Raw genomic sequence first — 24421 nt, forward strand, 5'->3', positions numbered from 1 at the left:
TGTGCTCACAACATTTAACAGTTTTCTGCTTTGTCAAATCACTTGATCAAAATTAAATTTTAATCATGGAACAATCCAAATTTTTATTCAGTTTACTCACTTCTGCTGAGATATAAAAAAAATATAGTGTGCAAAGCTTCATCATAGGAAAACAACCAGAGCCGCCTTCACTTTAATGCCAACAGTAACTAAACATTGCCACCTTCTGGTGGCTGTAGATACAATCACAGCACTACACATGATTTTTATTTCATACAATTATTTATTTATTATTTTTAAATGTGGACAGTTGATCAATAGACTTTATGTAATCTCAGTACCAGTTTGTGACATATGTCTGTAAACTCTCCAGACAACTATAATTACTGCTCCACAAAAACAAAGCTAATAAAATGCAGAAAATGCATGAAAAAGAGGGCTTTTGTTGATAGCTGATTGCAGTCGATACATTTATGCAGTGCACTGAATCATTGTCATTGAGTGCATTGATTATGTGGACTAATCAATGTTTATTAGGCTGGATAAGCCTGGCCAGACCACAGTGGAGGCTTAATGATGAAGGAACATATTTACTGTGTCCAAGGCCCACCCACCTGTCTTGAAAGGATATGTTTCAGAGTTTGAGGGAACTTCAAACCGTGTGTTTAGGGAACATTGTAGAGTTTACATATGAGGTCAGTCAGCACTGCATTTAAGAGCAAAAGCAGATTTTACTACAAAAATACTACAAAAATATGTGTAGGATCTACAAGAATCCAGATTGATAAAAGGTGATTAGTGTCTCAGACAAACCAAATGTTTGCAATACGGATCATTTTTGCTAAAAGAATATTGAATCATTATTAGTTGAAAAAGTCTCTGTCTTTAGTTTCTGTCAAGCAGCTGAAAAAGCTCTTGGATTGATAACAGTGTTTCTTTTGTCAAAGCTTTATCCATCCTTCCTTATGCTAATAGCTCCACTCAGCTCCTGGCTTACTCCTGCACCAAAACCTGAAACCTAAGGTATTATGATTGCTATAGGGACCACAAGGGCCAGCAGGTGCTTCAGGAAGCTACTGACACTGACACAGATGGATACAAAAATCTGGAGCCTACAAATGCTTTCCTGTTTTTACAGTTTCTATAATGTGTTTTCACCCCACTAACCACTGGCAATTTAGTTGATTCACTTTTTCTGTTGATCAGTGTGACAAAAAAATTTAATCAACCATGAATTAATGTTGTGAAAAATGTAAAACAAAAAAAGAAGGACCACTTCAATTGGGGTTGAATATTTGTACAGACACAATTTACAGATAATTGGAGACAGTCAAAAGTAAATGAAAACAGCAGGTATCTTATTATACACCATACTGAAGCAGGGTTCAGTATGGCAACACTGCAACACATCACTTTGTTTGCAAGAGCAAGTCATCTTACAAGACAATATCAATAGTGTCCCTTCGCAATTTCAATTAATTTCTACATTGTTTTGCACTTTTTCATCAGGCCAACCTTAGAGATCAGGGTAACATCAATCAGGGTTTTGCATCAGGCTTGAGTGAGTTCGTAATGAGGAGAAAACACATTATGATCAATTCTAGCTGGATAAATTAAACAAAAGAGTGTACAAATCCAAATGCACCGTGATGATTTTTGACTTTGCACCAACCATTTCCTCGCCAATCAACCAAACAAGATTGGGGTTTGCGCGATGATTTCACTCCCTCACTGTGTGAGTGTGTCATTCTGCCTGATTATATTTCCTTGGGATAAAAGGTCCCTCGCTGCTCTAGAACAATTATTCCACAGTGCACTCTGTAATTATACTATTATGTAGAATTATTCTCATCATCTGCATGCACCATCAGTCATCACTGCACAGTTTGTAGATGTGTTTATTGTTGCAGCAGGCCAAAACCAACAAAAGCCTCTTCACAAGATGTTCTAGTGGCTCTTTCATGTGTAATACCTTAGCGTAATCAACATGCATTTTAAACATTACCAAAATCAAGATTTTTCCAATAACCTCATGTTCATGCGGTATTTCATGTTATTTTAATGTACGCTATCTTTATGACTGAACCATAAATGCTTCATTACAATTTATCATCATTACTACTACTACTAAAATGTATCAAACCAAACCAACAGGCCGGCATCAGATGGAAGTCACCAGACCTCCCTGAAGAACTCCACTGGAAGGTAATTAAAAGAAGAGTGTGTTATCCATCGCTCCTCATTAATGCACTTTGAATTAACCACTTTCATGGGAAAGGAATGGGGAGGAGGGGACAAGCAAGGAAATCCATGCAGGCTTTAAAGTAATCTCTCTCTGTCAGGTTGGTCCAAACGGGGAGGGTCGACTCATTACAGCCCCCACAGGAGATGAATGGGTCAGTCAGGCAGTAAGGAGAGCCGGGCTGGGCCACTGCGTTGACAGACAGATGCACACAAGAAGAGAAGTGTGTGTGTGTGTGTGTGTGTGTGTGTGTGTGTGTGTGTGTGTGTGTGTGTGTGTGTGTGTGTGTGTGTGTGTGTACCGGAGTTAAACCACAATGAAAGCAAAACACTTAGCTAAAGGTGCTATCTTTGCCAGGGAGCAGGTGTGCAGAAGGAGGTTGCATGCTGGGATACGAGGCAGGGTTAAGATGCAAAGGTCTGGAGTCAACAATCGTTGTGATTTAACTTTGACCACATGGAGGGGTGACTGTCACATCTGGCCAGCTGAGGCGATCGTCAGAGATGCATATGGCACTCCTTAGGTCTTAACAGCTTCTATGTTTGATTGCATTTTAAGAACACTGTCACCTATTGCTTTTGGGTTTTCTATATAACTCTGCATACATCTATATTTGCCTTGAGATTACTTCTATTTTGCGCTGTACAAATAAAATTGACTTGCATTGAAAACAGAACATGCATTTATTTTTCATGCATACAGTCTTTGGCAGTTTATTAGGTACACATAATTATTCCTGCAATAAATCCTCTTTCATGAAGCTGATAGTTAAACTTTGGTTTGGTTTTAAGAGGCACTGTTTATTTTGGGGGCTGTAGTTAGTGCTGCTGTCGAACTGTATTACATTACACTAGGAAGGGTTTCTGTTCTATGAAGAGTATACAGTTACATCAGCATTGCTCTAAAGCTAATATTTAGTGCAGCATTGCACACACCTATTAAATACCCAATGCCAATTGCGTGTACCATGGATTGTAAGATATGAGTCAAAAAATTGAACCTGTTCCTCTGTTTTGCCACCAGATGGTGTTATAGTCTTTTGTCTTCAGACAGAGGTTGTTGACTCACTTTTTATAGTGAGGGTATGCAGCTTTCTTAACTACTTTTAAAATGAACATTTTCACCAACACCACAGGGGGAACATTTGCTAAACCAAATTCACTGACTTTAACAGCTGATTTAATATGTCATATATTATTATTTATTACTTCTGTATGCTAATATGTTTTCATATTCTTCATTCTAATGTTTGTTGATTGGCAACTGTTACATTTATAACCAGATTTCTGCAATAAGACAAATTAGCACAACTTTCAGGATTGAAAGTGTGGGAGTCTGCGGATGAGGGGTGGCACACGGTTGTTAGATTAGAAGTTTAGGTCTGTGATTAGGCCAGCACACTTTGAATTGATCTCTCAGCTCATCAATTAGAGCCACATAATGAGACTGTGTGGTTACTTGTTCATTAAAATCTATTGATTCATTTAATAAATTGGATTTAAACAATTACAATACATATCACAGCACCACGTCAGAGCAATTGTGTGCACAAGCACTTGCAGCACATGGCAGCACTTAAAATACACTCAGCATTTTAGCATTTTGCTAACATTTCCCTCTTTCCTCTGCTGTCATTCACATTAGCAAAACACACAGCAGCAGCGGGACTTTGCTTAATAGGTTCAGACAACTTCTCAACCCAAAGCCTTTGCAGGATATCTAATTATCAACCCTGACCACTGACTTTTAAATGAAAGTAATACACCTTGAATAGGTCATTAGCATTGTAAAGCAACTTGCTGAAGCAATGCTAGACCCAGTGTTATTCATTATGTTCATCATTGCTTTGTTTTTTGGTTTCTATTCCTGTGCGTGGCATCACAGACCTTCATCACTATGCTAATTTGTCAGTTATCATTAGCTCGCCATAAGCGCGAGCCAGAGTTACACACAGTGGAGTCTCTCATGTTTGTTTGGGATTAATCAGAGAATGCATGGGCTGTCCTTTTAATCAGCTATTTGTGAGTTTGACCTTTCAACAGCAGCATGGACATCCCCAATTAGTCTTGTCTGTCTCGCTTGACTCTTTCTGTAGGCTACCTGTGCTCTGCTCCTGTCATTCTTTGTTGTTCATCATGACATTTTCTCCACAGTTGTTCCTGTTTGCTTTTCCACACATTTAAGGACCAGGTTTAAGGTCTGTGGCAAAATCATCTTGTGCTCTTCTGCATTATTTGTATTAGTCATGCCAACTGTGGCACGCTGGATGAAAAATGTGCAGTTCAAAAGAATGCAAACACCAGTCCTTCATCAAATCATGTAAAGTCATGTTATTTCAGTGTGTGCTTGAGTGAAGGAAAGTTGGGGTTACCAAGTAACCGATTGTTTTCCATACTGAATATAAAAGTGTTTATTGTCTTTTGCTGCCACGGGATCAAATTATATGATCTGAACTTGTAGTTTAGAGAGTCAGATATCAAATAGTTTTCCACGTCAATAGCCAGCACTGAATCAGAAGTCGGTAACTAACAAGACCCCAAAGTAGAAAGAGGGAAGACAGAGAGACAGAAGACAGAAGACAAAGTAAAGTATCACACTCTGATTCATTTGTGCTTTGACAATAACAGGTTTTATAGTGAATTAATGCTATCAGTGAACTCTCCAGTCAGTGTTGGGGCTAAAATCTATAGCTTTATAAACTGGACCTCACTGTGTCCAGCCTGTTTATCTGAATCACTACTACACATGATCCCTCACAAACACAAGATTCATGACATATAGTCATCCAGGTGAGGTTATCTGACATCGACATCCACTGAACTTCCAGACTGCAAGCTGTTGCATTTGTTGTTTTTGTTGTTTTTTGTGTGTGGCTGCCTTTTAAAACCAGGTGATCCTGCTTTTGTTAACTGAACTCGGGCCATTTCAATTTTATTTCCAGTTTTTCTAGTGTGAAATTATTTACCAGAAATATCTCATCCCATGTGACAAATTCGACCTCTAACAGCATCTGTCATGTCAGCTTTATTCTAATATATTCCCCCTATAATGTAATTACCACTGATCAATGCACTAACCTACAGTGAGTGACATTCCGGGATGTGGCAGGATTTCATTATGTTTCATTAATTAGAATAATTTGCATTAGTTTGTCCACAGCCCAAAACATTGAAATGTCCCTCCATGGTTTTCAATGCTTTTTTTTTCACTCATTATGAAAATGCCCTGTCAGTGTGGCCGGCTCAGTGTTTCCAGAGCCCCTCTGATGTGGGCCTGCCTGCCTGCCTGCCTCTCCGTGCTGCTATAAAAGCCCCCTCACAGTGCGCGCCGTTATTTCCCCTGCGCTTCTCCAAACACTTCACCAGAGACGCACTTCAACATGTCGCTGGCTCCGCGCGCACACTTGTTCCTCTTTCTCATCTCCCTCTCGTCAAGGATGGGGCTCAGTCGCTACATTGAGGTAGGATCGGATGTGTTGTGGTTGAACTCAAACTAAATGAATAAATCAGCTTGAAGTGATTCTTGTAAAGTTATTGCGAGTAGAGCTGGAACCTGGAATTTGACGCCTGTGTCTGTCGTGATTTATTCAGGACAACGACGCTTCTGATGGATTATACTCTCTGCTCAGTTTGGACCAGAAAAGAGAATCAGAGGATTTTATTTTCCGTCGACCGCTCAGTAAGTGGCTTCTAAACTAAACAGTGGCTCGATTCAGTAGCCGATTATGACTAACACTGTTTACCGACTTTGCAAACAAGGAAAACCTCTTTATTACCAAAAGTATGTTAATATGACCTGAATATATTCAGTGGAGAGATGTTCAGTGCTGGCCTGTCGTCCAACATGTTGTGGGCTGTGCTTGAATATGATATTTTTCTGATGACCTGTATACGTCCTTATTGTGCATAAAATCCTTATTTTACAGGTGCAGTTGCTATAGTTGATCCATTTAGACCATAACATGGCAATAAACACCTTTTAAACACCTTTTCAATGTTCAGTTGTGTCTGAGTTATTTTAACATTTGTGTTACACTCAAAGATGTGTTGTGCTTGTGCCATAAAGCTGATTATGTCACTCTGTGTGCTCATGACCGATTCTTAAGAAATTCCTTGTTGCCTTTGACCAGTGAAAGTGTTTTTGCGTCCCTTCTCTGTCAAAAAACAAAAAACAAGTTGTGTGTGTGTGTGTGTGTCTTTGTACTATTATTACAAATGTTTCCCTTTGAGGGCAAGAAGCAACTCCCTGTAGTGTTAATCATCCAATTTTAGGATGAAGAGTTTGAGTATGGTCATGTTTGGGCAAGTGATTGTGGTCCCCCTTAGAATAACTGTGTGTGTGTGTGTGTGTGTGTGTGTGTGTGTGTGTGTGTGTGTGTGTGTGTGTGTGTGTGTGTGTGTGCGCGCGCGCGCGCGTGCGTGCGTGTTTTGCAGGATGCCTGGACATGCTGGCCACCGACGGCTACTTCACCTTTGTGGCATCTCGGCCACAGCTCGCCTGCGCAGCTTTCATCATTGCTGAGCCCAGTGAGGTCATCAGCCTGGAGCTGTCTGACGTCAGCATCGACTGCAGCGCTGGAGACTTCATCAAGGTTGGCCCCACTCACCAAAAACAACACCCACACTTCCTCCAACCACTCGGAGGTAGGAAGACAGGAAGTGCAGTGCTTTGCCAGTTACACCCTGACTCAAATTGGATCTTTTTCTGTTTGATTAAAATGGTGCCAGACTGGGTTAAGGCAGCGTTTAAGGGCTAAACACCCCTATGCATCCTTTCTGCATTACGCAGAGCAAGTGTGGGAAGATGATGCTTTGGTTCTGAAGCCAAGCCTTCCAGTTATACTGCATTCTCAGTTCATGCAGGCCAAAGTGCTAAAAGCCATCGAAGAGAGGTAGACTAGGAAATCTATCACTTAATAATACTGACTGGATTTGAAAGCTGGACCTAAGTGTTTCTCTATCTGTACACATTAACAGTAGCAGCGTGTTAAAATGACATTTAAACACAATTAGATGGATTTGTGAAGCTGAGGGTTTATAAAAAACATAGTGTTTAATATATATACATTCGGTTTAAATATGTTTATGATGATCGCCTGGCATTGCTTTTAAATAACACATGGAATATCTTTTCTTATACAGATGTTTGATGGCTGGGTTTTGAAGGGAGAGAAATTCCCCAGCAGTCAGGACCACCAGCTCCCTCTACACCAGCGTTACACAGACTACTGCTCCTCCACAGCACCAGGAGCCACAAGCCATTCCTCTCAGAACGTCGCCATGATCTTCTTTCGCATTCAGAGCCCCGACAGTGGCTTCACCCTGGGAGTCAAAAAACTACACAACCCCTTCCGTGAGTCCTGCTGCAAAGAAAGCAAATCCACAAAAGAGGAAAGCTAAACTGTGGAGAATTCATAAGAAAAACATGAGCAAAGGAAACAGATCAAATTCAGATTTAGTGCTGGTACGTGATTTTGCGCATGCATGTGTGTTCTTCCTGGACATTTGTGCTTGGTTGAGCATCAATCAAGGCCAAGAGCGACAGGAAGAGATTGAATGAGAGAGATGCACCTGTTTTCCAGCTGCTTGACAAATTTAGTGGTAACACTGTGTCAAGTAACATAACAATCACAGTCTGGATTCAACACAAAGACAGAAACCAGAAAAAGTTTGAATGATTTTTTTATGAGGAAACAGTATAAATCCCTGACCAGTAAGTGTGAAAATGTTTCTAAATGAACAACATGTCGGCAGGAGTAAAGTGTTCCACCTCCTGTTGGTGCCTATCTATTCTATCATGCATCAGTTCAAATCTCATTATTTTCTTATTTTTGTCATCAGAGCTTGAATTGGATTTCCATGCTCAGCCCCAATTGTGTCACCGTCCTACTGTCAGCCTTGATTATGTCCAATTTGTGACATAAGGTGTCAATAATGAGTTTCTCTGCTGATGGAGAACTTGCTAATTTGAAACCTCGTATCCTGTTTGTGTGTGTGTGTGTGTGTGTGTGTGTGTGCGTGATTGTGTGCGAAGCCTGTAACATCATGTCTCAGAGTCCAGAGGGCAGCTTCACCATGGTGATTCCACACCAGCGCAGAAACTGTAGCTTCTCCATCATCTACCCCGTGGCGATCCGACTGACAGAACTCAGCCTGGGGCACGCAAGAAGCAATGAGCTCAGCCCACAGGTGAGACACATGCACAGATAGACAGACATCAGCCTTTGTTTGTTTGTGAATGACAACTCTGAGCAAATCAACCCTCCTGCAAATCTAAATAATAAATAGATAAATACATTTAAAACTACTAAATAGTACTAAAGTACTGCAAGACAAGAAATAGGGTATGTACATAATAGTTCTAAGTCAGTTAGCCAATACTACATGAACTCTAATACTCTTTAAAGTATAGAGGGACAGAAATGGAAATGGAATGGAAATCATTTTGATAAAAGACAGAACAGAACAAAATGACACCTGAAGACTTTGGCTGCTGGTCAGACACTGGCTGCCAGACTGCCAGTATTTATGAGTACTGCATTTAGTACGCCAAATACAACAATCTCACATTTCTACTACAATCCGGGGGACCGTTACACGTGTTCCAAAGTCTAGAGTTACAATTCCAAAGATGAATTGTATAAACTGTTTTACAGGCAAAGAGTTCTGCTGCTGATTTTACGTAAAAAGCATGTGACTCAAGAGGTTCATGAACAACCTAGAATCACCATCAACCAATCAAGTTGCAGTTTGCATGCACGTCTATTTAAACATATTCTGATCAGTTCATGTCTGGATCTTAGTGAATGTTTGTGCCAGATGTAATGGAATTCCCTCCAAATGGTTACTAATATAATGTTGACAAGAAATACCTGGGATCGTAGTCTTAGTCCTTCGAGTACCAAAATCCAATCAATTCATCCCAGTCCAGATGGAAGCTTTTGCCAAATTTGAAGAAATTCTCTCAAGGCATTTTTGTGATATTGCATTCAGATAAATGGAGAGATGTTCTATACTCAACAAAATCTGATCAACTTGTTACTGAATTCAAGTGTATTTTTGCATTCCTGCGATATCATGTGCAGGATGGATGAAAGGTCACAGCAACTTTGACCTTTGAGCACTACAATCTAATCAGTTCATCATCCCTGACAATACAATATCCCAGGTATCACATATTCTCACACTTTTTGTGCAAGTGGACCTGCTGCACTCACTGGTTTGCACCAAGTAGTGTGGGTAACCATGCTTCAGTGCAGCGTCACCGGTGAAGTGTTCAAGCACAGTATAGAATATGGGTCCTTTGTGTTACTGAGCAATCAAAGCTTCAGCCACTCACCAGTAATAGGCCACATACCTCGTGATATAACTTTTTGTGCAGTGGGATATCTGTAGAGTACCACGGTGGTGTAGTGGTTAGCATTGTCACTTCACAGCAAGACAGAGCCGCAGACAGAAAACGTGCAAAGACGTGCATGATAAGTTATTCAGTCACTCTAAATTGCTCATAGGTGTGAATCTGAGTGTGAATGGTCTGTCTCTACAGTGAAATTTCATGGTTTTCTACATTAATTTGTCATAAAATGTGATCTGATCTGAATCTGAAAAGTATGTGAACCCTTGGAATAATGACCTCAAAATGCTAATTGAAGTCAGGCATTAGCATACCTGAAAGAAAATTATTTTGAACGTCCAGTTATTAATTCCAGGGGTTCACATACTTTTTCCACTAGCATATATATTATATACTTAAGGCACAATATATTTGTTAATACTCTTGACTTCAATAAAGATCAGATCACATTTTATAACAAATTAATGCAAAAAAACAGGAAATTCCAAAGGGTTCACATAGTTTTTCTGTATATGTCAGCCCTTTGGTAGAATGGCAACTTGTCTAGGGTTGCATAGTGGATGGACAGATAGATGGAATGTCTATAAAATATCATGGATGAAGGACTGAAACTAACTGTTGCTCTAATTAATATTACACGTTAACTGACAAAACAAACCTAAATCATATTGTTTTTGACCCATGAGCTCCTTCTTATGTTTTTTGTTTGTTTTGCACTGCTGCATGTAGTCATGAACTAATAGTGCATCCTGAGACCTCAGACATTGGCTCTTTCCATCCATTTGCTTGTAGACAGAAGATGACTGTTGTAAAAAAACTCCACTTTCATATGAGGTCACCAGTGACCTTATGCCTGTCACCTCTCACATGCAGAATCAAGTTGACCTTTTTGCCTTTACTGCACTTCAGTAAGTAAAGGTAAGTTATTCATTTCTTACAGAGACAGGTGTGGTCGGGCTGTTTGGGATCAGGTGACTATGTGGAGCTGCTAGGGGGGAACGGGGTGGACACCTCTAAGATGTTCCCTGTTGCTGACCTCTGTTTTTCCCTGAGTGGGCTTGGTGAGTTTGAAGTCCTTCAGATTACTTCTAGTGTGAATCTATTATTTTCCACTCAAACTATTATAATTTGGAAACATGACTTCTTTCTCAGGACAATAATTATACAATATTTTATTAAGTTTTATTGTGTTATACAGTGATATGTAATAATCAAATCAAACACAAATAACACACAGTTCACACAGTATTATAGCAGCACATGTCCTCTTGTGGGGAGCATAGTTCAGAATATGCTTCCAATGGTGGAAATAGCAGATTATATCCCTCAAAATAATAATGAACCAAGTGGTAAAATCACAGGATGTAATAGAACTGATTTTAATATTGCAAAAATAAACTACTATTATTTAGGCATAATTTATTGTCCTTCAAAGTTTGTGATCAATAACTTTTTAAACCACTCAAAAAGAACAATTCCTGGAAATGTCTAAAGAAGAATGTTCTGTATTTGTTCTGGTGTAAAGTTTCTGTTTTTCTCTTTGGCCATTCAGCCCAGATGAAGATCGGTTGTGATAACTCGGTGGTGAGGCTGGTATCCAGTGGAAACTACATAAACCGCGTTTCATTCCAGTATCGACTACTTGAACATAGCGAGCTCCCCAAAAGCAGAGAGAACAGTCTGGAGAACTTCTGCACTGTGGAATGAGATCACACCACATATATATATATATATATATATATATATATATATATATATATATATATATATATATATATATATATATATATATATATATATATATATATATATACACACACACACACACACATACATACGCATGTGAAGCTGCAAACTCACAGTCTTCTCTCTGTAAATACATGTGTCCAATTTGACTAATACCATCAATAAAAGTTTTGTATTGCTTTTGCCAAATATTTTATTTAGTGTCTGAATTATGTTAGCTTTGATCATAGCATATTTATTTGAATACCTATTTTTTTCATCTCAGATTTATTGATGATGGAGGATTTAATTGTTTTCTTTTTAGCAATTTCTCCAGAAAATCTGTGAAACATTAAAAACCTCTCTGTTATCCTTAGCATATATCAGTTTCAGTATTTTTGGGGAGGTTTTAAATCTATTCTGTCTCTTCTGTTTATATTGCCTTGATAACTGAAAATAAACATGACTTGCATGAAAAAGCACAATGTTAATGATCTGTTCGTTTTTTAACTGTGTGTTCATTTGATGTTTGTTTTACTAATATGTTTCTGCAGGATCCATTCATATTCATATTCGTATTTTACCCATAGTCACCTAACTTTCTAAAGATCTGAAATTAGCTTCAGTTCAGTACAGCACTAAATGTGATATGAAATGTATTTATGTGGTACTGGGAAGATTTATTTTCTTCTGCAAAACAGAATTTTCTGTTCATACCCATGAGATGCCTTGAGCAACAGCTGGTGCCCACTGTTGGCTTTGAGGGCAGTTGACAAGGGAGCAGAGATTTTCCAGTTGGTTCAACATCCAACAATCAAAGCTTCCTTTTTTAACAAGGTTAGTGAAAATGGCTTTGGTCCAGAGTGCAATAGCTGAGCAACTATCAAATGGATTGCACAGAAACTTCAGAGACAATAATCTGCAAATACATTTATGATCTTATTATTATGTATTATGTAATTCTTTTAAAATGTTCTTTCTTTACAAGAAATATAGTCTAACACCTCCTAATGTTTAGCGGTGCTGTCACAGCCTCATGTGTACCAGAATTATAGAACATTTCTCTTGGCAGTGTAGAAATATTCACACTCCCCTACTGCTGCTTGATTATTAAGTTTTGTAACATTCTCATTTATTTTATTTTGGGCAGAGTGTGGCAACGCAAGAGAAGGGAGGGATGGGTCGAGCTGAAGGGATAGATTTCAAAGGTCATGTTGGTACTAGCTTAAGGCCATTTCATGTTTGGCATTTGCACTCCAACAGATCTATAGTTACACTTTGGTCGCACTACTTTAGGGATACATACAGTACAAGGACACGTTCTACAAATGCACACAATAAAATACATTTGAAACTCTGGACAGTAGCAACAGCCACAAAAGGAGCCATCACTAACTACACAGGTTTAAAAAAATATGTCACAGATACTGTAGCAGACATGCAGAAGCATGAATTCTTCTTTAGGCTGCAAATTGTAGCTTTAAGTAAAATACCCTCTACCAATCCTACAGGATTGATTAATGTTTCCTTAAAGACATACATGGAAAATGTTAATTCTGCTGAACATGAACATGAATCTATATTGTCAAAGTGTGATTAGGACATTAAGTAGATATTCTTGTCAATGAGAAGATTGTTTCTGTAGAAGTGTATATGTAGCTAGAGAAGCCATAGAGTGGCAAGAAAAAGTATGTGAACCTTTTGAAATGTCATGTTTTTCTGCATTAACTATTCATGAAGTGTGATCTGATCTTCATCTGAGTCAAGAGTTTTAACAGATATAATGTGCCTAAAATAACACAAAAAAATATTCTGATATTTTATGTTTTTATCGAGCACAACCATAAAAACCTCATGGTGAAAGTGAACATTTAATAATGGCCTCCAAAAAGCTAATTGGAGTCAGGTATTAGCATACCTGGAAGACAATTATTTTGAGGGTTTGGACTAGAGACACACAAAAAACACTCAAGTTTTTGAGTTTGCTCCGCATGAGCCATACCTCATCAAAAGAAGATTTCAGAGGATCTACAATCAAGAATTACTGATTTACATAAAGCTGGAAAATTAGAGTATGATGTCAAAGACTTAAGAAATTCATGAGTCTCCATTTAGGCAAACAATCTACAAATGGAGTTGGAAGAAAGCTAAAAAAGAACCTTGGTGAACGCCTAAAGTTTGCAAAAGAGCACAATGACACTCCACAGCAGTACTGACAAAATATTTTGTGGACTGACGAACCTAGGATTGAACTATTTGGAAAGAACCCTACAACACTACATCTGACATAAAAAGGCACCGAATCATCATGAAAACACATCCCAGTTGTAAGGTATGGTGAAGGAAACATCAAGATTTGGCCAGCTTGCAGTGATTGAGGGGAAGATGAATTTTCAAGTGTATCAAAAAATTATTCAGAATATTCAGAATAATGTGAGAATGTCTGTACGTCAGCTGAGACTTTGTAAAAGCTGGGTGATGCTACAGGACAATAAATGAAAACACCAGAGCAAGTCCAAACAGAATGGCTACAGAAAAACAAAGTCCCCCTTTTGTAGTGGCCAAGTCAACCCAACCAGTTATAAATTCCAAGGGTGCACATACTTTCTCCACTAGCACTATGAGGTTTTTAATGTTGTTCTCAGTAAACATGTAACTATGTATTGTTACTTTAGGCACCATTAAATTTAGTGAAATCTACTCTTGTACTTACTCTTTGACTGAAAATCACATCACATTTTATGACAAATTAATTTAAAAAAACAATACTATAAATCACATACTTTTTCTTGCCACTGTAATTGATATAACCTGCAATTCTGTGTAGGCAACAATGCAAATGCGTACTCCAGTGTGTTAAGATGTGTTCTTGGCAATCCGTATTAAGCAGTGACGCAAAATTCTCTCGTATTGTTTGTAATCCAATCAGTTCCAGAGGCAAACTCTGAAATAGCCTTCACAGTGGTTGATCATTGCTCAAAGTCATATTTGAAAAGGCTCAATACTGAGAGCACAGAAAAAAACACATAGACAATACAGGTTTGTTTGTGACCCTTCTCCATCACTTACTGTTTAACCCTAATCTCTTACATACTTTACAGCTGTGGATCCTTGTTGTGAATGAATATGCAGCCCTTAATGGGATTATCCCACAAGCCTCAGTGCTCTTATTCCCCTCGACATCCTTCTAACTGGCTCGCTTTTGATCTTCTCCTTACATGGAATTAATCTCAAACCTGCTCAACCACGATGATTCAATTAAACAGCGGATGTCTTTTTTCGCTCGATGTGTTGCATTTTTCTGTCTTCATTAGAGAATGAAATGCACTTTGGATGCCATCTAAAGTAAAGTCTGATTATTTGTCTCTAGCACTGGACACAGCTGTTGTGAATACTATGGTATATTTATAGTGATCTGTGACGGTGGACTGGAATGAGTTTGTCACTTGTCGGGCCAAGTGGGGTTATAATTCTGTGCAGATGAGATGTGACCTGTTCAGAATAAGACATGCTTGGGTTATTAATAACTGAAGCAACAGAAAAAGGAAAGGATGTTTATTTAAGATATTATTCACACTAGATTGATTGGTGAATACTCCACAAAGAGAAAAATCGGTTATTGCTTTTCTACGTCATTATCCTTTCTCTCAATTTCTGTTTTTCTTCCAAAAGAAAATATTCATAGTTTGTTTTAGTGATTATAAATATGTTCTATATTGGCAACATTAAAGTAACATACAATACATACCAGGTTTTATATAGGTGAATAATTCACCTTTTGTTCTTATTAGTATCTACTGCACAGTAGTGCACACAGTTCCTGTTTCCTGACTACAGTTATTTGCTCATCAATATGATCATTGTAATATTGTAATCAGAATTGTTACTGAATATTGGTCAAATATTCTAAATACCTTCAATGAATAACCATAATAGTGGTAAACCTACTGAAACCTCCTTAAAGTGCCCATACTAGGCAAAATCCACTTTTGGACATTTTTGTAAACATGTCACTTATGACATACATGAAGTATGTTAGAAGTGCACTCTTTCCTTTTTTTTTCTTTACATTCTCTGGTTTTGTGGAAACCGATTCTTGGATGATCCATTCAAAGTTTACATTTGAAATGTTGTTCAGTCTCGAGGACCCAATCCATGCTCAGACTCTGCCCGCAACAACCTTGGCCAAAAACTTGCAGTCTGATATTGTTTTTCTATACACAGCAAAACAGCAGCAGCAGCGCTTAGGCACAGACGATGCTCACTTGTTGAATGTATGGATGAACACAGAAGTCTCCCTTCTTCCTCCCATCCTGTCACTTTACATCCTGTAACTTTGGATTTATTTGTTTTTGATGAAGCAGTTTTCACATAAGTAAACAAACCAGTATACATGTGCATGCTTGTGTTTGTGTGTGAAGTTTAACTTTAAGTTACTACAATATGAAAACACTACTAAAATTTTTATTCAAGTGAAAGAAGTAAAACATTATTGGGAAAAAGTCGAAGTAAGGCTTAAACAAGCATAATGACCCCTGACAGTGTTTATTATGCCTTGTATGATATTATTGGATTATTTTTTCAGTGTCCCTCATCATGTTCTTCTAGTGAGACTGATGTTTCAGCGGTATCAACAGCACAATTCCAGATGTTGTTATTGTGAAACATTAAGAATTTTTATATCATATTTTGGATCATAATTTTTTAGTTTTTGCTGTTCTTTTTCAATTTAATGTTACAATATATACTATAATATTCGGGGTACCATAGGTTACTAAACAAAACTCATGTTGAACGCTATGAAATTACTGCAAATAACAGCTGATCTGATAACTTAGTTTATAAAAGCAGCCTGAACCATCAAACAAACATAATACAGTTACATGCAGTGCATTGTTCACATGCCACCTGTGGGTGATTTACTTCAAGGTATTGGAGTATGTTATGACTTACAATCTGTCAAGCATCTGTCTAGAGTTGTTTGGGGAATTTGCAGCTGTTACAATAAACAATAACAATAATTTATGTTGATTTGAGCTAAGTTAACTGACAACATGATTCATGCTGCTAAATTTACAGAAACTGATTGTGGAGATAAGAATGTGAAATTGCTCTCTTTTGTTTTGACATTATGCATAAAATGTTTTTGTTACCATGTTCCACTGATTATGTTTAACAGATTATCTGATTGCTCTGAAAAAGACTTTTTGTTCTACGTTGCTGTAGATGGACAAATTGTTGCAAAAATGTTTTTCTTTCTAGATGCAAAGTACATTTGTGGCAATTATACCCTTGACGTTGACAGAGTTTTTGCATAATGGTCAGAACACAGTTGTTTTTCCTTTTATTTTGCAGACCAAATTACCTCAAGAGTGACTGAAGAAAGAAATGTAACTTTGATTATATGCAGACACTGCAAAACAAACCACTGAACACAGATTTGAATGGGTTGTGGTCTTGATCGGCTCTTTCTCAGCTGGCTGTTTCTTAGCTTGACATCATTTAAAAAATCTTGATTGATTATACTTTTGCAATATAATTACCTTAATAAACAGATTAAACTTTAAAACAGTACTTTGTCATCAGTCATAGTTTGTTACTTGTTATTTTCTCCTTAAGAGTACTTTCCATTTGCCTGGTTGTACAGTCAACATGTTCCTAAAACAATGTGCTAACAAAGTTCCTAACTCATTAACATCACATATATTTAAATACAGTATGACTCTGAAAATACACTGAGTATTCCAACTTATTCTTTAATGACATCGTTTGTGACATATATGAGGAAGTTAAAAGTTAAAATATTACAATAAAACACATTCTGAGGAGATAAATGCATTTTGTTCATATTTAGATCCTCTAAAATGACCTGAGGCAGACATACAAATTGGTTGATATCAGTATTTAATGATATTATTCTCAAGCCTTTGTGGGCCACTTTAAGATTTCGCCTATACTGCCCTCTAATGACTGGTTTCATTACCTACACACAGGCTGAGGCAGGAGACTGCATGACAACCTTACCATGAATTTATTTCCAAAAAAGTTAAGTGCAAAAAAAATTCTTACAGTATAGACAGACTGAAGAACAATACGTGAGCCAAGATGTTGTTTAATATTTATTAACATTCATTATATATATATTATAACACCAGTTTGTTTGTCATACATGCTAGAAACACAAGTATTTTAAAATATACAGTTAAACATCAAAAAGAGTACAAAAAGCTAATTGTTTTCAACAGTGCACCGGGATTTTGAAATTTGAAAGCCTCCTCAAGGCCTCCAAATATATGTATGTGGATCACCACCACCTCCAAAGTGTGTTGTGTATGGTCCCTCCACTTAATAATGAACATCAGATTTTTACAGCATAATATGCTTTAAATGGTAAAAATAATAATGGCTAAGGATCCTAGAAGAAGAGGGACAAAGACTCCAGTTTGTTTTGCACCATTACACAGGTCTTCAGAACAGCATCTGACACCCACAGAATAAACGTTATTGCACATGTCACTCTTCATGCAGTGTTTTGAGATCAGATTTTCAGCAACTGCAACAAAGATAGAAAGGAAGAGTTCTAACTGTGCAATTCAGAGGGCTTTCCATGACAGTATTAAATTTGAATGCTGCAACAGCATAAATCACATCAGCATGAAAAACTCATGGCAGATAAAACACATTGAATGAAATGTGATAATAAAGTCTACGTACCTATGGTGGAGGCACAGCGGTCATAACTCCTAGGACAGTTCCACACCTGATCACAGGTGCCGGGATTACCACCCCAGCAGGTATAACACCTTAGCCCATACACTGGAGGTAAAGGACGATACAAAATATTCACAAAGGCAGACAAAATAAGCTACTAAACATATAAATAAAATTTGTGCTACTTCTCCTTACTGCTGTTACCTGCTGAGAGCGTCATACAGATGAGTGCCACATATACACATAGCCTCATTTTGAACCTTAGTTTAAATGAGTATTGAAAACTTGTGAGATCTACAATGTCAAATGAACATTAACCACTTCCTTGTGTGTTTTATAGTCACACACACACACACACACACACACACACACACATTGACTTTGTACCAACAACTGATAATGTTTGGGCTGTTCACATTTGGGGAGTGTCCAGCACTCATCCATATTTGTTGACACGAGTCCATGTTGATATTTTACGATCAACAGTTCTAGAAAAACATCATCAAGTTATTTTCCAGATGAATTTTGGTGTCAATAACACATTGCTTAACTTCAGAGTTGAAACAGTTGCCATTTGCCTCACATTTGCCCTCAGCGTTTAACTAAAAAGTGGTACCGTAACTTTTTGTGGTGAAGCTGTTGTTAAAGCTGTCTCACCTGGAGACATTAATATGTAACTAATCAAAGGTTTATGCAGCCAAAATGACATGCATGTAGAACGGTCAACAAGTCTGCCTTTTGTTAGGCTCCCAGAAGTACTGCATGTACTGTTCATGTACTGTAAGTGACTGGTTATGGTTCTACGTCTTTGAAGAATTACAAATTTAGCATCAAACATAACCTCATTCAGTTATAAAAATAATAATGATCTACGTCATTAATCTGCTGCCAGAAAAGGAAAAGTGATTCAGAAAGAATCCCTGAGCTGCAGGATTTAAAAAAGCCTGTTCACGCAAATAATTAGAACACTAATTTCCCGTGGCAGGATGCCTTTATTTATAAAGCGCAATCCCCACTTCGTCCCATCTACATATACAAATCATCTTATGGCGTTAACCAGCCACCTCTATTTAGCTTGTCTGTCTGGTGTCCATCAGTAATGAGCTTGGCCTTTTACCCCTGGATTAAACGTCTTGTATAGAGCGCAGGTGAGATCCCAGTGACAGGTTAACCACCAGCTGCTGAAGAGTGAACTATCAGTGAGGCGCGTCTCTTTTTTTAATTGTGTGTGTTGTTTTTTTTTTTTCATTTTAATAGTTATTATCATATATAGAAGATGAACTTATTTGCTGCAGTAAAAATGCAAATAATACTACATATGTTCTTTTTTGTGAGATACAATGACGAAAGCTCATGAGGTTTCAAAGGTTGTGACATTGATGCCCAATATAGCTCAGTCTTATTAAGTCTGGCTGTCAGCCATGGCCTGATAACAGCATCTCTATCTGAGGAAGAGACACAACTAACAGAGGATTGCCAGGTATTGTGTGAGTGTGTGCTGAACTTTGTGTTCAACTAAGCTGCGTTTTATTGTCTTGTTTTGCATTTGTTTACCGGCATCACGCAGTTTGTGGTAGATAAGGCTCCCTAATGCATTTACATGTGCTCCTGAGACACAGATCACTGAAACTGATGGCTGAATGTGTGCAGCATTAGGCTTCAGGTAATGTTCTGCTTATTAACACAGAGATTTAGCACCAGCAAAGTAATAAACCATCTGCCAATAATACAACTCAATTCTTCAAGAGAGTTTATTGTGTTTAGAGATCTTGTACATGTTAGTACAGTGCTATACACTCCATATATATCTTGTAAGACCAACAATTTAAAGACCAGCGGTTGGAGCGCCTGCCCTATTCCAGGATTCCCAACAGAGGTGTTCACTTTCTGAAGTGAGGGATGGGGGAGGGGATCTTGATGTCCTGGCCCCTCTCCAATCTCTTTTCACACTCAATTAGGTAGTTGACACCATCAATGAGCAACTGCACCAGCTCCACCTGTGGATACATAGCAACCAGACAAACCAGTATATATGTGCATGCCAACATCAACGTGTACGTGTTTTTAACATGTAATATTTGAAAGAAGGGCATTTTCATTTCATTTTCATGAAGATTTTGCAGTTATTGAGACATCCAAAGTGTAAAGTAAAGTAATTCAATTTGCCTTTTGATTTGTTTTAAAGTTAAGTAGCTTTAAACTACTGTATGTTGCTGTGTCTTCTTGAAGGAAATACTGAAAATATTAGCTCATTACTACATTTGGACTCTTTGGACCACATGACAATTGAGAACGAGTAACCTCTGCTTAGTTGCCTTCTTAGCAATTACCTCATAAATGCTTAGGTGTGCTCATCCTAGGAGACAGTGGCAGGTTTAGCTGACACCACTAGAGTTTTGCTCCCTGAGTTTAGCTTTTCAGGCACAAATCTTGCTTTATTTAGTGAGAATACAGAAAACCGCAGTAATGGCCCTGACCTTAACAATACTATATACTATATATATGACTTTTCATCACTGATTGGTCACTCCTGTTGGTTCACAGCCAGCGTGAACAGCACGGCTCAGGAAACAGGCACATCCCTGCCTGGATTACAGATTAAAGATCAGCAGGGGGTACGGTTATGCACTGCCCACACATGTTGGGATGTCTGCTTCTCTCTGTCTGACTCTGTCTCCCTTTGCTGCTCATTTCTACATTTAGTTAAGCTGCTGTCTTCAAACGTTTACCTCTGACTTGCCCAGACGGTCGAGGTTAGAAATGTCGAAGACGTCTCCAGTAGCAGCTGTGTCAACACCACCTGTGCCTCTCTTCTGTAACCTCAGGTTATCCAGGATCTTTTTGAAGCGAGGGTCCTGGATGGTGAAAATCACATACATCAGTCAATCATTTTCAGACATGACGAGTATAAACATGGTTGGGAACATCTTCCACTGTCTGTGCAGCCATTTGCGTTGTCCTGCCAGTGTGTTTCCTGCATTACCCTGTTAAGAATGGGCAGGCGAACATGCACACTAGCTCGGAGCCCAGTGCCGAGGTTAGAGGGGCAGGTGAGGATGTAGCCAAGACGTTCATTCCACATGAACTCCCAACCTCTCTCCTGAATTAGATGCTCCACCTACAAGTTAGAAGAAAAGAAATATATATACGTTTTGGAACAAACACACAACACATAAGGCCATTTCTTTATTGTTTCTTTATTGTGTTTAATTTAGTGCACATCTGTGCACTAGATATTCTTAAGTGTTACAATACTGTATGAATAAATCCTTTCAACTGAGAAGGAATGACTGAATTGTTTTAAAAATCCACACTGGACCACACTGGCACAAGAAAACATAAAGACCCACATACCTGTTTAAGACCCCTGCAGAACCTTTCGAACACTCTCTTCATGTTTCCTCCTTTCTCCATGGATATGATCCTTGTATGATCCTCCTCATTGATCCAGATCAAGAAGTTCTTCTCATTGTTGTGCCTAAAAACAGAAAGGCAGAATTAAACTCTGATTCCAAACTTTATATCAATGTCAGTACAATGGATCCCTAACCCCACGGTCTTAATGTTTCAGTTTCTGTAGATGAATGTAACCCATCAGTCATTCACAAATGTGACATAAAGTATAAAATAGTGATTTAATGACCACATATCATCTGACAAAGTTAACAGAAATAAGGGGTTATGACAGCGCCTGTATAGTAAATAAGATTTAAAATATATGTTCAGAAGTTTCCTGAGGTGGAGGTGACTTTATTGAAAAGAAAATGATCCTGATGTTTGAGAAGGAAGTAAGAAGGTTTATTTTTCTAATAAGCAGATTTGCCCATTTAAACATTGCAGCACAGCTGTTTGAGGTGCTGGAAGTGATCTATTAAACACTAATCGCATGGGAAAAATAGCATTTCCATGTATTGCAAACGTATGCAAAAACACTTAGCAGTAAATTGTGAGTAAAGCATTGAGTCCGTCTGCTTGTTTCATTGTGATTTTAAGACTTGCAACAATGTAATGGGGGTACAATGTTTTCTACAATGACTGTCATTTGATTCTACTGTTTAATCTACTTCTCTCCAGGCAAGTTGGTCTAACAGTGTGATAGCGTCAGACAGTATCCACAACTAAACATCCAGTGGTCTGCCGCACAGATCAGCCACTAGTGACTGTATTCTTTAGCAAACCTCTGAGGCAACTTACAGTAAGTACTTCAGACCTCTACGTACTACAGGCAGACTATGAGGTGGCTACAGCTTTTCACAAAGCCACAAAAGCTATTTCTTTTACTTGCTCTCCTAGTCTTACCAGATCCCACGGGCATCAGGCCAATCTCTGGCCATCCCAGCTGCCGTGAGCAGAGGTGACACTGGTTTATCAAACAGGAAATGCTCCTGATTGGCCAGTAAAGGAACAGAGGAACCAGGAGGACATTAGATGACAAGAGTAATGAAAGAAAGAATAGAAACCAAGCTTGTCTCTGGATGTCTGTGGAAGTGTGTGTGTGTGTGTGTGATAATATGCACTAACATCAATAAGCTGTTGCTGCTCTCTGTCAGACATCTCTCCCAAGCTGTAGTAGCGGCCAGCCAGGTCTCCTTTCAGGCCAGAGAGCGCTGTGACAACCACGCGCTCCACGTCACGTCGCTCAGAGCGTGAGCACGCAGGAGGAAGACTCAGTCCACGGATGCTGCGGCCAGTACGGACACGAGATGACAACACGTAACGCTCATCAAACATTCCTGAGGTGATCTGAGGAGGGAAAAGTATTGTGAGTTGACACGCTGACAAACAAGATAATATGAGTCGAGAGATCGAACACAAATGCAGGTGTAACCTTGGAAGCATCCAGGTCGGTGGGGTGCTTCATTGTGCGAGGGTCATAACCATTGTGTCTATCCTTGATGATAGGGTCAAAGATCTCAGCAAACACCTGATGGGAGAAATCAAATACTCAAGTTTCCCCCTTTTAGACAACTGAAGACAAAACAACTGAATGTAAAACTTAACAGCGACCTCGTAGCTCTCCTCATCTCCAGCCACGATGCCCACAGTCTTGATAAACGGGTGTCCAGGGTTGTCCACCCCAGTCTGGATGCACTGGTCTAGGGTCCAGTCTTTGGGGGTTGTCTTGTCCCTCAGACGTGCATAAATGGTTGGGGTCAGGGCTGCTGCCATGCAGTTGTTGTGCTTCCTCAAGTCAGGGTAATCCGCACTATACAAAGTTATGAGTCACTAAATTAACATTTTGACAGCAACGTTTGATATCATTTTTGACATAAAACATTTAGTTTGTTTAAGTGGTGCTTCAGTGGTATGGGAATGTAAGCACACATTGGTGCAGTTCCCTGGATACATACATCTTTATGTTGTCCATTAATCATTCAGTCTTTCAGATGTTCCTACATTAGTTGCTACAATTCAGGAGGGAGCTTTGCCAAGAAATTATGCAGTGACAGCTGCAATGCCTCTCTCTGGTGACAGAGTGTTGTTGAGATTCAGCCTTGAGTGAGATTTATCTCAATTCACTTTGCAGCATGGATTCTTTTTGCACATTTAAATGAAGTGTGTCTTACTATCACTCGAACATGATTCATTGTAATTTAAATGTTATATTTCTTTGTATGAATTATGGCTTTGGAAAGCTCAGTCTGCTGAAATAACACAGTCTGAAATGTGTTTTAATTTTTTTTTTTTTAATTTACAAATTGTAACTAACGTCTTCTTTCACAGATACAATGATGTCAGACACCATACCTTTACAGATGGTTATTGAAACGCCTCACATATACACACTCACACACATGTACAGTACCTGGGAGGGTAGGTCCTCCTTCTTTCAGCAGCAGCAGTGCTGTCGCTGAGGAGATATCCAGACGCCAGTGTGCCAGCGCCCATGCTCGCCAAAATCACTGCCGTGTTGCGGCCAGACATCATACGAGTGAAAGAGGTCGCCATCCTTACGTAGCCTGTTTTTTTTTTTACCTGGTGAAAAGTCAGAGGGCAAAGGTGACTTTAAATGTGTGTCTGTTACTCAAAAAGTCAAATTACAATGTGTAAGATAATTGTGTCAGGTCACTGCTGTCTGTTATATTAATATTAACTCTGGTTTCAGATTGAGAAAAAGTGGGAAGTAATAGTAAAACTGTAAATATTTATACTGACATGTGGTAATATTTGGTTATGGTCTTATATAAAGATAAATGTCACAATATTTGTTCATATTTATTTGCTGTAGACTGTAGCATGGATGATGCAGATCTTGAATAATCAGCATTCACCTGAGATTCATGAAGACACATCTTTGCAGATACAAACTAAGACAAAACCACAAATCAAATTAAGCTATCAGTCGCTTAAGTGACAGATACACCTGTGTGATGAGATTACTCTAGAAGGAGACAGAAGCCTTCTGATTGG

The 24421-nt window shown here is 38.6% G+C and overlaps 2 protein-coding genes across 2 annotated transcripts; one reads left to right on the top strand and one right to left on the bottom strand.

Annotated features, from left to right (window-relative positions):
- Positions 1–5538: 5538 nt before the first annotated feature.
- Positions 5539–11784, top strand: LOC113150118 (corticotropin-releasing factor-binding protein-like). Its single transcript, XM_026342507.1, has 8 exons — positions 5539–5681; positions 5812–5899; positions 6655–6812; positions 7363–7573; positions 8255–8409; positions 10515–10635; positions 11127–11289; positions 11369–11784. The coding sequence occupies exons 1-7, from the start codon at positions 5601–5603 to the stop codon at positions 11279–11281; spliced, it is 969 nt and encodes a 322-aa protein (XP_026198292.1). The 5' UTR covers positions 5539–5600; the 3' UTR covers positions 11282–11289; positions 11369–11784.
- An 8106-nt stretch (positions 11785–19890) lies between these two features.
- On the bottom strand, positions 19891–23959 carry LOC113150871 (creatine kinase U-type, mitochondrial-like). Its single transcript, XM_026343610.1, has 9 exons — positions 23817–23959; positions 23018–23216; positions 22839–22934; positions 22532–22753; positions 22310–22395; positions 21365–21488; positions 20994–21128; positions 20740–20865; positions 19891–20007 (listed from the first exon to the last, which is right to left on the bottom strand). Exons 1-9 carry the CDS (start codon positions 23957–23959, stop codon positions 19891–19893), a joined length of 1248 nt encoding a protein of 415 aa, XP_026199395.1.
- Positions 23960–24421: the final 462 nt, after the last annotated feature.

The sequence above is a fragment of the Anabas testudineus genome, chromosome 9 (genome assembly GCF_900324465.2).
Source record: "Anabas testudineus chromosome 9, fAnaTes1.2, whole genome shotgun sequence".
NCBI lineage: Eukaryota > Metazoa > Chordata > Actinopteri > Anabantiformes > Anabantidae > Anabas > Anabas testudineus.

What these genes read in the sequence shown, in the direction of transcription:
- LOC113150118 (XM_026342507.1), top strand. Translation starts at nt 5,601, where the DNA reads ATGTCGCTGGCTCCGCGCGCACACTTGTTCCTCTTTCTCATCTCCCTC. An exon ending in GGCTCAGTCGCTACATTGAG is followed by an intron (nt 5,682 to 5,811) that starts GTAGGATCGGAT and finishes TGATTTATTCAG; the next exon opens with GACAACGACGCTTCTGATGG. An exon ending in TTTTTCCCTGAGTGGGCTTG is followed by an intron (nt 10,636 to 11,126) that starts GTGAGTTTGAAG and finishes TTGGCCATTCAG; the next exon opens with CCCAGATGAAGATCGGTTGT.
- LOC113150871 (XM_026343610.1), bottom strand. Translation starts at nt 23,959, where the DNA reads ATGGCGACCTCTTTCACTCGTATGATGTCTGGCCGCAACACGGCAGTG. An exon ending in GAGATGAGGAGAGCTACGAG is followed by an intron (nt 22,935 to 23,017) that starts GTCGCTGTTAAG and finishes TTCTCCCATCAG; the next exon opens with GTGTTTGCTGAGATCTTTGA. An exon ending in ACCGTCTGGGCAAGTCAGAG is followed by an intron (nt 20,008 to 20,739) that starts GTAAACGTTTGA and finishes ATGTATCCACAG; the next exon opens with GTGGAGCTGGTGCAGTTGCT.